This window comes from Marmota monax, unplaced genomic scaffold (genome assembly GCF_021218885.2).
Source record: "Marmota monax isolate L192 unplaced genomic scaffold, Marmota_monax_Labrador192_F-V1.1 WCK01_AAM20220418_F8-fsc00079, whole genome shotgun sequence".
NCBI classification, from domain to species: domain Eukaryota; kingdom Metazoa; phylum Chordata; class Mammalia; order Rodentia; family Sciuridae; genus Marmota; species Marmota monax.
The window spans coordinates 1,569,460-1,582,603 of NW_026694099.1; the positions used below are offsets into that span (position 1 = coordinate 1,569,460).

General features: G+C 45.1%; 1 protein-coding gene across 2 annotated transcripts in view; it reads left to right on the forward strand.

Annotated features, from left to right (window-relative positions):
• The first annotated feature begins 8,438 nt into the window (after positions 1 to 8,438).
• Positions 8,439 to 13,144, forward strand: part of Thtpa (thiamine triphosphatase) — a 48,595-nt gene continuing 43,889 nt past the window's right edge. The window contains exons 1-2 of one of the 2 annotated variants that reach the window (XM_058585807.1): positions 8,439 to 8,564; positions 9,479 to 9,638. In XM_058585807.1, coding sequence (XP_058441790.1) covers positions 9,559 to 9,638 — 80 coding nt within the window. In that variant the 5' untranslated portion in view covers positions 8,439 to 8,564; positions 9,479 to 9,558. Of the gene's footprint in view, positions 8,565 to 9,478; positions 9,639 to 11,306; positions 11,427 to 13,144 lie in introns of those variants that run through there. The other variant, XM_046465204.2, reaches the window with a different exon arrangement.

Sequence of the window (13,144 nt, forward strand, 5' to 3'; positions counted from 1 at the left end):
TTCTCTGTTCCTGGGTGATGTCATTCAAACCATAGTTTTAACAATATCAAGTTCTAATAATTTGCAAGTCTGTCATCATCCCAGAATTCTTCCTCAAGCTTCTAACTCCTATATTTACCTGCTTGATAGGTACTTTAAGTATAACTTAAAGTTAGCACTTTAACTTAACATTTCTAAAGCCAACTTCATCATTTTCCTGTTAAATTGGCTTTTAGTCACTTTCCCAGTAGGTGGATTTCATTATCTTTCTAATCCCCTGAGCATTTCTCTGGATTTTTTTTTTTTTTTTTAATTTTTTATTTAGGGACCAGGGTCTCACTGAGTTGCTTAGGGCCTTGCCATTGCTGAAGCTGGCTTTGAACTCGTGATCCTCCTATCTCAGCCTCCTGAGCTGCTGGGATTATAGGTGTGTGTCACTGTGCCCGGCTAGATTTTTTTTTTTTTCTACTTATCCCTGTATACCATCAGTTAAGGAAGGCTGATAATACTTCATGTTATCTATTACCATTGTTTTTGTTTACTTCAGAACTTCAACTAGCCACAACCTCCTCTTATTTCTGCCTCTGATTTTTGTCCCCATTCAAATTTTTCTTCAAGTATCCACCAAAGTCATCTGTCTGCATAAATCTTATAGTACCATTACCCTCTTGCTCAAAATCTTTCACTTGCTTTCAGTAGCCTCTGAGTAACATGTAAGTATCTTAATGTGGCCTGTGCATAAGGCCCATTCTGACTTGTCTTATATACCTTTGCCTTGGATTTCCTACTGCATAGCAATGTCTGTTTCTAGTTCCTTGTGCTCACCATTACTCTTGCAGACCTAGCACAATCACTGGGATCAAGGTGCTCATTAGTTGTATGTTGAATGAGAATGAAATGTACAAATGTGAGACTCACTGGATTACAAGTATTCCAGGTTCAGAGCTTTAAGCATAGGCTCTTAAGAGTACCACCTTACCTAGGGAGCCTAATATTTCCCTGAGGGGGGATGTGAACCCTAGTGGCTTTATCTATAAAGATCATTTTTGCTCTTGATTTGACATTCGGGGACTCAAGTCTCAGCACTGTCCTGGAATTAGGAAGACTTAGAGCTAGTCTTGGATCTGTTACTTGGAGCAACTAAGATCCTGTCTCTAGACTCAGAATCAGTTAAGTCTGAATGTACTTGAAACAGTGGGCTTGAGCTCAAGTAGCCTGCTTAGAATCCCAGCAGTTTTTCTCACTAGTGAACTTCTTGCCTCAATTTTTCCATTTTTCAAGTGGGTGTAATAATAGCCCCTGTTTCACAGAGCTGTGAAATTAGATGGTTTAATGTAGCACATGATATAAAGGAAATGCTGTGATGAAGTTGCTCGTTCCTATGATTGTTATCATTGAAGGAAATAAAGCTGGTTTTTGGAGACTTCCAGGTGACAGACTGTTAGGAGCTTAAACTAGTAGCATGAAAGAGAACCCAGGACTCCTTTTCAATCTCTAGCCCTGGGGTCTAATCTTGCTGTTTTACATCTGAGTGATTTAATCCCTGTCTGTGGAATGTGCAGGAATAATGCTTGCCTCTAATAAATTCCTGAAGAATGGAGGAGCTAAAGAGGATAGAATTAAGGAAAGACCTGACAAGGTGTTTCCATCCCTGTCTGCATCCTCCTTCTAGATGCTTTCCCCTCTAGGTTCCCAGAGCCCTCATGCTGCATCTTGGACCCTAGGACAGCCATGATTACCCTCTTGCCTCTGGCTTGTTTCCATCCTCTTAAGCCTCTTAGAGAATCCAGGAGCCTCTGCTACTGTCTGATTGATGCTCATTGTATAACCCTTTGAGGACATCTGCTTCCTGGAAAGGAACAGTTGCTTTAAAGAATAGTGCCCTCTGGGCTGGGGATGTGGCTCAAGCGGCATGCGTGGGGCCGGGGTTCAATCCTCAGCACCACATACAAAAACAAAGATGTTGTGTCCGCTGAAAACTAAAAATAAATAAATAAATATTTAAAAATTCTCTCTCTCTCTTTAAAAAAAAAAAAAAAAAAGAATAGTGCCTTCATTGTTGAGAATGTTGGGTCCTTTTCAGTTTGGTCCATTACAGCCTAATTGGGCAAGAGTCACTGTTGTGCCTGATATGTGGAGATACTCCAGCAGAGCACAGACCCAGGCCACTCCCCTGATTTATGCTGGATTTTTTCATATAAAATGGACAGAAGGAGCTAACTCCCATCGACCCAGACATGCTCATTTTATCTGCTTACTTTCCAAGATGATATATTTAAACTTAGTACCTAAGTGCTGAAAGAAGGCTGTGAAAAATATTTTATAGTATAGAGTTAAGATTCTCTAGCAACACATCCTTGATTGGCCTTGATTGGCATTTTTAAAAAAAAAAAATTTTTGTAGTTGTAGATGGAGAGAATGCCTTTATTTATTTTTATGTGGTGCTAAGGATCAAACCCAGTGCCTCACACATGCCATGCAAGCGCTCTGCCACTGAGCTACAGACTCAGCCCGATTGGCGTATTCTTGAGGCTGTTATGGAGACAGAAGTGGCTATGGGGTATTCACCAGCCATCTTGCCAGAAGATAGAGAACCCCAAAATGATGACACTTCACTTTGTGTCCCCACGCCCAAATGGTAAAATTAATCAGATGGGTCTGACCAAAGCATGTACACATGAACATGCTTTGTTCATTTAGTGAATATTTATTGAGTACCTCCTCTGCATCGGGCACTGTGTTAGTGTTGGGATACATTATTGAACAAAACAAAGATCCTTGCCCTTGTGAAGCTATATAAACAATAAACACAATAAATAAATTATATAGTATTTTAGAAGGTGATAAATGAATGCAACGTGAAAAAGCAAGAGTAGCTGGGGGTGGTGGAGCACGCCTGTAATCCCAGTGGCTTAGGAGGCTGAGGCAGCCAGCTTCAGCAATGGCAAGGCGCTAAGCAACTCAGTAAGACCCTGTCTCTAAATAAAGTACAAAATAGGGCTGGGGATGTGGCTAAGTAGTTGAGTGCCCCTGAGTACAATCCCTAGTACCCTCCCTCCCCCCAAAAAGCAAGAGTAGGATAAAAGATATAGGTAGAGGGCAAATTGTAGTATTAAATGGTGTTGTCAGGATAGGCTTCACTAAACAAAGAGCAGAGCAGGTAGCAGCTTTGCAGTTACCTGGGGCAATGCACTCTGAGTTCCAAAATAGCTAGTGCAAAAGCCCAAAGGTAAGGAGCACACCTGGGTCAAAGATCAAATTTGGCTAGTTCATCTGGGGAGGCTGTAGAAATGGTGGGCCCTGAGTCCTTTTTACTTCTCTTCATAGCTTCCCCTCTCCCCTCAGGGCCATCACTAACCAGTCTTTCCCCTTATTTGCTGCTAATGGCAGGAAGCTTAGAGAGTGGCTGTCAGGGAGAGTGATGATTCCAGAAGACAATATACAGTTTATCAATATTGAATTTGTAGCTTGCCTCTGCCACCAATGTTGTAGGGAGCTGGCCAGGCTTGCAATGTTATTTGATAATACAGTAATCATCATTTATATCGCAGCTCTATAGTGCCTCTACTACTGATAATGGCTCAGTGCCTAGGTTAGAGAGAGGAAACAGGCTCTAGAAGGGAAAGTGAACCATGTTGAAATGCATGACTCTGGCAAGTTGGATTTTGGCCTCTCTCTCTCTCATTGAAAGAGGACAGTTTAGAAAAGATGCCAATCAAGAATAAAAGTAGCTCTGAAATGCTTTCTTTAAAAATATCTTGGTTTTGTCTCTTGCTATTTCTGGTTGGGAAATTGACTCTTCTTTGTCCCCTTTATCCTGTGGTCCTTCAGCTAAAACAGTGATTAGCAGATGGACAGTGGGTCACACTCTGAAGTTTCTCTGTCAGTCCAGTGCCAAGGGGAAAGAGGGAAGGAGGAGACAGTGTCAGTGGTGCATTCATAGACTTTTAGAGCTTGAAGGGACCTCATCACCTGGAAATGTGATGAAGATTTCTGGCAAATCAAATTGATTTAAAACCTATTCTCTCTTTAAAATGGTGTGGTGATCCAGGTACTATGGTATAAACCTGTAATCCCAGCAACTTGGGAGATTGTGGCCTCAAGTTTGAGGCCAGCCTGGGCAACTTAGGTAGACCCTGTTTCATAATAAAAAAGGAAAAGGGCGGGGATGTAGCTTAGTGATAAAATGCCCCTGGGTTCAATACCCAGTACCAAAATGATGATGATGATGATGAAGAAGAAGAAGAATACCCAGTACCAAAATAATGATGATGATGATGATGATGATGATGATATAGTATGATGTATGTGATGATATCTTATGAAAAGATATATTCCCACTTGTTAAAGAATGTATGAAATAGAGCAGGCTCATACCATAGGATCCAAAAAGAAAAAGCAATTGGTTGTGGGAGTAGCACCTTGTGTTTGCTAGCTCTTTTTAAAATTTTATTATAAGACAGGGTCTCACTAAGTTGCTAAGTCTTGAACTTGCTGCCTTTCTGCCCCATCCTCCTTAGTAACTTGGATTACAGGTACATGCAACCACACCCAGTGCAAAAACAATTTAATAATGTTATGCAGCCTTTACAATGAGCCTAGTCTGTACCTATCACAAGTTTTCTCCAGCTCCACAAAGTGCCATGCAAGAAAAAATGAGCAGACATTGTGGCAAGAAGGAAGGGTGATGTTCAAAAGTTCAGCAGGGCCGACTGGGGGTCGGGGGGGGCCTCCTCATCCTAGTGAGTCAGGTGTCCCTTTGGGTTTAGGACAACCTATCTTCTTGAGGATTCTGAAGAAGTTAAATGACCTCAAGGACCCCAGATGCCAAAGTAAGAATAAAAAAGGGGAAAATTGGGGCTGGGGATGTGGCTCAAGCGGTAGCACGCTCACCTGGCATGCGTGGGGCACTGGGTTCAATCCTCAGCACCACATAAAAATAAAATAAAGATGTTGTGTCCACCGAAAACTAAAAAATAAATATTAAAAAATTCTCTCTCTCTCTCTCTTAAAAAAAAAAGAAAGAAAGAAAAGGGGAAAATTGCTAGAAATATAGAAGAGAGGACAGAGATGGCTTAGAACTGAAGTTCTGACTTGAGGCTATCAAGAACACTTGGGACAATTTTGTACAACATAGATTTCTAGGCTTCTGCCCTCACATTCCCCCGTCTCACAGGGATACAGAATAGTCTCTAGGGGCAGGTAGATGCTTCAGGGTTCCAAATGTGGGGGTGAAGGTAAAGGGCAGGGGTGAAAAAGACCAGGCCCAAGCCTCAGTAAATGAAAGAGCGGGGCTGGGGTTGTAACTCAGTGGTAGAGCGCTTGCCTAGCACATGTGAGGCACTGGGTTCAATCCGCAGCACCACATAAAAAACAAATATATCAAATAAAGGTATTGTGTCCATCTACAACTAAAAAAATATATATTTAAAAAAATAATAAAAGGAAAGGGGGGTTCTGTGTGAGATTTTTTAAGAACTATATACAACTGATAAATCCCATGCTGGCCTGTTTTTTTTTTTTTTTTCCAATAGGAAATGGGGAAACAGTGCTAGGCTAGAGGTCAAGAGATCTTGCTCTTAATGTCAGTGCTGTTATTCAGTGGCTTTGTGACCTTGGACAAATCACTTTACCTTTCTGAATCTCATTTGCTTCTACTTCAACACTAAGAAGTTAGAATTGATGATTGCTAAGGTCTTTTTCCAGTTCTGAAAATGTGGGTCTGAGATTCAAAAGAGTGATTGGATTAATCCACCATGAGCTGTTTTGGTACCTTCCTGCATTACATTTGGAAGACAGCCTTTCTACTGGCCTTTTATTTAGGGCTAATCCATTTCCAGCTTCCAGGTCAGCACCTCCCCTGCTTACTTGAGTGTGTTTTCCTTAGAGCAGAATACTTCCTCTGTGGGAGTAGAATTAAAAATTAAGGGCTGGTGTGCATTTCAGTGGTAGAGCACTTATCTCTTATGCATTAGGCCCTGAGTTCAATCTCTAGAATGGGGTGGGGGAATTCAATTAAAAAGTAGGGGTCCCATGACCAGATGATCTTGGGAATCAGTGGGTTAAATGCTGTCAAGTCTCTCTCTCTCTCTTTTTTTTCCCTTTTTTACAGACTTCTCAGAGCCTCTAACATAACAGGGTGCAATGGTGAATCCCCTAGGGGAATATACAGTATTTCCCAAACAAAAAAAAAAATTTTTTTTTTTTCTTTTTTGGTGCTGGAGATCAAACTTGGCCTCACACTTGCACAGCAGGTGTTTTCCACTGAGTTATATCCCAGACTCTCAAACTAATTTGATTGGGGGGGGCGGTCTGGTCCCTTGCTTTTTTTGAGAGCATCTCATCAGATTAGTGCTTCATAGAGCAGCCCTGGAAAGAAGTTTCATTGTCTTTCTCTTTCTCTCTCCTTTTTTTTTTTTTTCAGTGTGGGGATTGAACCCAGGTCTTCACAAATGCTATGCAAACACTCTACCACTGAACTACATCCCCAGTCCTCTTTCTTTCTTTAAAAACAACAACTCAAAGTCAGATGGCCTTTTATTTGTTTTTTCCCAAATTCTTTTTTGATGTATTTGGCACTGGGGATTGAACCCGACAGCATTTCACCACAGCCTCAGCACTTTTTAAACTTTTTTGTTTTAAGACAGACTCTCACTAAGTTGCCCAGGCTGGCCTCCAACTTGCTATCTTCCTGCCACAGCCTCCCAAGTTGCTGTGTTCATTGTGCCTGGCTCTTTTCCCCAAATTCTTGACCTTCCAGATGGGTAGGGGTGACCACTTTTCCCCAAAGACAGGCGGTGTTTTGTCAGTCTTCCCAAGGCATTCTTGCAGAGAATCCTAGCCATTCTCTGCTAATTGCTGGGGAATTCCCATTGAATTGATACTATTGACAGGTAGAAAAGAGCAAGTAAATGGGCCCATTTGAACCCAGAATCTTCTCTTGGTGACCTGGACTGGGGATCAGTATTGACAGATATTATCTGTTGTCTCTCTGGTTTGTGTTGGTTTTCTGTAAAGTGAAAGAAAAGCTGTCATCAGAGTCTCTCAGAGCTGGGCTAGGCTGGGACAAAGGTAAGCTTGCAGTCAAGGAGTTGGCTATGTCTTATTTGGATGAGAAAGGCTGGATTGTACTCACTTGAACCTCAAGGCAGTTTTTACACCCCATTTTCCATGTCCAGTCTCCTCCACCCCATGCACTGGCCTGTCCATTGCCACTCTGCCTTCTTTCTCTTTTATCCCTCTTTTGGGTTCCTTCTATCTCCCCGTGTTCTGTCCTTCCTTCTTCCCTCCCTCCCAATCTCCACTTATCTTCTCATCCCCTCTGCCCCCCAGCCTGGCAGCCTGCCCTGTAGGAATGTTAATTAGCATTCACGATTTAATTAATTCAGTAGCTAATTAATGATTAGGGTCTGGGGTGGGGAGCTGGGGTACAGGGGGGTTGGGGGCTGAAGGTGGCAAGGAGAAATAGCGGAGCCTGCAGAAGGCATTGCAGATGGCTGTGCACTGGCTGGCACGGTGCCCACCGCCATGGATGCAAACACACTCGCGTACATACACACGTACACACACAGAGACACACAAAAACTGGAAAGGGTGATCGAGGAATAAAATCAAAAGCATGGAGAGAAGGGCACAGGGGCCCTGGGAACTGGGGCTGTGGGACTGGGGGTGGGGAAGGCTCTAGATCTATTTGAATCTGCTCCGGAAGTAGAAGAGCAAGGGAAAAAAAGAACCACAGGCGCAGAGAAAAGAGAGCTCTCCCGGTACCCCACCCTACCCCCACCCCATCCCAGCCACCCCTCCTCCCTGGCATGGGATTCATGGGCACCAGCTGAGGACAGGGTCCCCTCCTTCTGCCTGTCATAAATACTGGCACTGAAGACCCAGACTCCAAAAGACAGGATGTTCCAAAGAAAATAGTTTTTAAGTTGTTTTTTAAAAAATATATATGTATACTCCCTCTCTCTCTCTCTCTCTCTCTTACACACACACACACACACACACACACACAAACGTATATTTTAAAATTGCACCCATTTTGGTGTGAGGGCGAAGGCGAGTGAAAGAAGGTGACCGAGCCAGGAGGAGAGAACAGATGGCTTGGTGGTGGTTTGGTATGGTGAGTTGTGGGGAGGAAGAGAGGGGGGTCTGCAGAGGTTGGGGGTGGATGGAATGAGGACCCTGTTTTCCTCTTTTCGTTTTGCTGTGGATGAAGGAGAGAGAGAGAAAGAGAGAAAGGGGGTGGGGAGAGAAGCGAGACAGATGGCAGAGTGGAGAGGCGGCAGCCAGTGCCGGCACTGCCCAGCCTGGGCGGACCCAGCCTCCCCCACCCCCCCGACTGCCAGCTCTCCAAATGCCACCCTTCCCCCATCCTCCCCTCTCCCCATCCCCCCAGCTTGGCACTGATCTCAGGGAGGGAGAGGGAGGGAGGCTGGGCAAAGAGCATCTGTTCCCTCCATTCTCCCAGCTCCATCGGCTGCCAACCTAGGGCCATCGTCTGCCTCCATCACCCCTCCGCCCGCCCGCCTACCCACCCAATCCCAAACGGGTGCTGGATCAGGTGCCGAATCCGGCTGCCTCCTCGGGTACCAGTCACTGTGCATTGCTGTGTGTCTGCCACCGCTGCCTGGCACTCATGGGGCCGTGTGTGTATGTGTGTGTGTGCGCGCGCATGTACATGTACTCATAAGTGTGTGCTGTATGTGAGCCTCCTGGGCATGGGTGGGGGTGGCATTGCGGTTGCCAATCTAGTGTCCAACCAGAAGGACAGAGGGTTGGAGTAGAAGAAGGTGGGGAAGGGTGTAGGGCCTGGGAGGGGAGAAGAGGGTGCATGAGTTGTTTCATGCTGTCTGCTTACGGGCATTGGCACTGCAGCTGCCACCCTAGTGCCCACAGAGATGGGAGGAGGCGGATGGAGGGGGACAGCGGCAGGAGTCCCCATGCTCTGAGAGGAAGGCGCGGCACACAGGAGCTATTGGCATCACATCTGTCAGGCCGGTGCCCAGTGCTGGGGCAGTAGGGAATGGGGGACCCAGAAGGCAGGGAGGAGGAATGGGAATGTGTTGCTGATGTTGCTGTCCTTCTAGACGCTCAGCTCTGAAAAATGGGTGGACTCTGAAGTGGTTGGTTATCTTCCAGCCTGGGGAAGTGAAGTGGTGGACAGAGTAGACAGGGAAGTGCCAAGAATGTGTTCAAGAGCCATGGAGAAGGGTTTGTGCCACCACACGCAGGGAAAACAACTTTGGGATGGCAATATAACCTCTGGTCAGAGCATCCTAGGGGACTGGGGCATGAGATGGGGCAATGGGGACACTGGCACTGTCTATGGAGCCTGGCACAGGCTCTGACATTGTGTGTTACAGGGGAGGGTGATAGTTCCTCCTGCCAATCTGGTTTAGAGGGTTGTGCCAGATGTGAGAAGGAAGGAGGTAGGTGTGGAGGTCTTTATTTGGGAAAACAGACTTTTTTTCTGCCAGGAACTCCTTCTATTCCCTCTTAGGCATAGGGAGTGGAACTACAGATGGAGAGCAGTGTGAGACACAAAGGAGGAAGCACGCCATTCCTAAGACCCTAAGGAAGATGGGTGGAGAGAGGCTGGCAGTTCTGCCTGGCCTCCAGCCAGTTCCCGCTGAAGATGGTCATATCCTCTATCCTGGTCTGTATGTGTCACCATTGCAGGCGTAGGAGGGGAGGGAAGGACTTGATTGCTGAGGCGGGCTCTGGGATGGGAAGGGCACGTTTCTGCAGATCCCAGTTTGACTCTCCACTCTAACAAGTGAGGTGTCTCATTTTTCTCTTTGGTGTTTTTCTTTTCTCCCCCTCCCTTTGCCTCAGCCCTCTTTCATCTTTCCATCACCACCTGGGTCCTACTGCTTGGCATCCAACCAACTAGATGTCACCACGCTTGGCAGTGCTGTATTGGCATGTGTACAGTGTCTCAGATCCTGGCACTGCGGCAAACCCAAAGCCGGCAAATGTGCTCACGACGCCACTTGGCGGCAGTGAGAGAGAGGGGGCCATGCACAATGGAGTGCCAGGCATTGGGTGGAGCTCTGTGCTGGGAAGTTGCACAAGAGGATGCCCTTAACAACTTGGCTGAGCCAGCACTTCCTAGACAACTCCAACTCTGCTGTCTCCCAGCTGGCCACTCACCTAGCTCCTGCCCTCACTGCTCTCAAGAAAAGGATTTGGCTGGTACTATACTCTGTTTGAATGGCTATGCAAAGTGAAACTAGAGCACAGAGGAGCAAGGATGCCAGGCCAGTGAACTTTCTGGGCAGCAAGGGCAGAAAAAAATCCTAGGAGAGTGAAAAGAGAGCCTGGAGAATGCCAGCTATATTGTCACCAAGATGGTACCAGAAGAGATTGGAAGGATGAAATGCGACTCAGTGTAGAACACTTGCCCAGCATGCATGAGACCCTCCCTGGGTTTGATCTCCAATACCACAAAAAAAAAAAAAAAAAAAAAGAAAAGAAAAAGAAAATAAATACTCTTCAAGAGAGATTGGAGAGGACAAAGTAGGTAGGCCTTACTGCTGTTGGGTAGTGGAGTGGGTTGCACCAATGTGTTGCCTAGTGCCGTATGATCAGTTGAGCTGTGGTTGAACCAAACCAGTTCTTTTTCCTTGGTTAAAATGTTCATATTTAAACTGGGTGTTGTGGCATATGCCTATAATCCTGGTGACTGGGGGGAGGGGGCGGGCAAGGTAGGAGGATTGAAAGGTTGAAGCTAGCCTCAGCAAGTTCGCAGGCCCTGTACATTTTAGCAAGACCCTGTCTGGGGATGGAGCTCATTGGTTAAGCACCTCTGAGTTCAATCCCCAAGAGCCTGCCCCACAAAAAAGTTCATATTCAATAACTCTCCTAGAAAGATGGAGAGGTTCTTTAGACTTAGAGAGGAAGGCAGGTGTTAGGAAAACAAAGCCACCTGGGACTTGTTCTTCCAGAAGCATTGCAAGATTTTGTATTTAGGAATTTCTCAAAGGTACCCCAAATGGAATTGGATAAATTTTGTATCTTTGAAATGTACTCCTGAAAATCAACAATGAACCCTGGTAGAGGGTAAAGCCCCTGGAGAAGAACACCTAGCATCTCTGGTAACACATACCAGCCCCTACAAACCTTAATCTTGAGCCACCCTCTATAAGAATATCCAGTAGAAATGGCTTTCTTTGCTTCTTGGGTAGCTGGAGGTCGGCTATAGGTCAGTGACTTGGAAGATGTGATAGAAAATTTGCTTCTGGGTGACTTCAAGGAGGAGGGTAGGTGGCTCTGGGAGATAAGATTGCCCAGAGGGAGGTATAGTCATCTGTTACCCATGCATGCAGGACTGGGCTGCTCAGGGCACGGGAGTTCTGATTTCAGCATCTCCAGAAGTGGATGAAAGCTTCATAAGAAGCAAGGTGATTTCCACAGAAGAGCAGAAAACAGGAGGCACTCAGCAAGGGGTGAGTGGACAATGTTTCTATCTTCTCCCCTGTTCAAGTGCAGCTATCATAAACAGAAAATACCATCAAACTTCTAGTCTATTGGAGGGTAAGAGGATGGGCGGGGGTTGATGTCAGGGTAATTTAGAAGACAGGTCTGAGGTGGGGAAAAAAGGAGGGGGTGTATCTCAGTGGTAGAGTACTTGCCTAGCATGTGTGAGGTCATGGGTTTCATCCTTAGCATAGGGTGCTGCTAGCCCCCTGTGTGGGAGATACTGGTGTAACAGGACTGGTGCTAGGTGCTAGGCACTGGGGCAACAGATATATATTGAGCTGGACTCTAGTCCAGAGAACATAGATCACTTCATCAGGAGTTTCTGGTTCAGTCACCCAAGGTGTGGTCCAGGAATGTGCATTTTAAACACACACTCAGGTGATGATGATATAGATGGATGAACTTTTGAAAAACACTGTATTAAGAGATGGCAGTCACTTTATAGGACAGTTGATCTAGTCTGGGTTCCCTTGCCTTTGTGTTTCTCTTCTTCCTCAGCCATATTTGTGTCCTTATGCTGTCATGGTCCATATATATACATATATGTGTTGTGGGATGTATGAATGTATGTGTTGGGTGAGGGCAGTAGGCAGAAAAGTAGGGATTGTGAAGTTTAATCAGGGACATAACTTATTCAAACTTATTCATTGGCATTAGTATAGCAGAAGAATCCCTTTGAAAACACTTTCAAATTCCCTCTTCTCTTTACCCCCAGATGTTGATTATCTGACTCCCCAGGTGTTTCTGAAATCTTATCACTGAGAACCACTAGTTTAAGAGCATTGCCACAAGATAGTTCATGGTTCAGTGATATTTGTATGGATTTTGTATGTGATTTGTATGGTATAGGTCCTAGTCACACATCTGGATCCTGGTTAGTAAAGTAGGGTAGGCAGAGTACAGGGCCAAGCCTACTGCTAACACCCTGCAAATTGCAGATGCTGTTGCTGCTTGAGCATTTGGTGGAGATACCCAGAAGTGAGCATAATCTGGGCATTCTTAAGTCCAATTGAGAAGACAAGGTAATATGGGAGAGGGGAGGATTGTAGATGTGGAGCAATGCTGAGCCCCTGCTGATTATTCATTTGAGAATTTTAGTCGTTGTTTAGTCATTGTATAAGAATGCGATATAGCTGGGTCAGCCTGTATTGCCTTTACCCCTTTCCTTGAATAGGTTCAGTTTCTTTCTGGTTCACCTATAAACACTCATCCTACTTCCACTAGCTTCTAGCCAGGAATTTCTCTGTGGCTGGGGAACTGCAAGAAATACCAGGCTCAAACTGCAAATAGGGAATGACATTTATTCCATGTCTGTGCTTTGTATGGAAGGCTGGCTGGGTCCTCTATGTCAGGGAGAGTCACTGGGTGGTCATGCAATTGAGTCATCTAGTTTTTTTGCCCAGTGTTACATTCTTTCTGTAGTCTCCCAGGCAGGGCTTTTCCTCAGTACTACTTCCTATCTTTCCTCAAACTTCATGGTCTGTGATCTAGGTCTTTTACAAATGTTCTCTCTTGAATTTTATTTCGTCTGATCTTTTCATGTTATATTCAAACTGTAATCCTGTGGACCTGGTGCTGGGTCTTCTGTTTTTCTTGTAGCAAGCACTTCTTATTGGAATATTTCTTCCTAATTCAGTCCTCTAGACATGACACCCACATGCCTATAAATTTCTGACTAATTTTT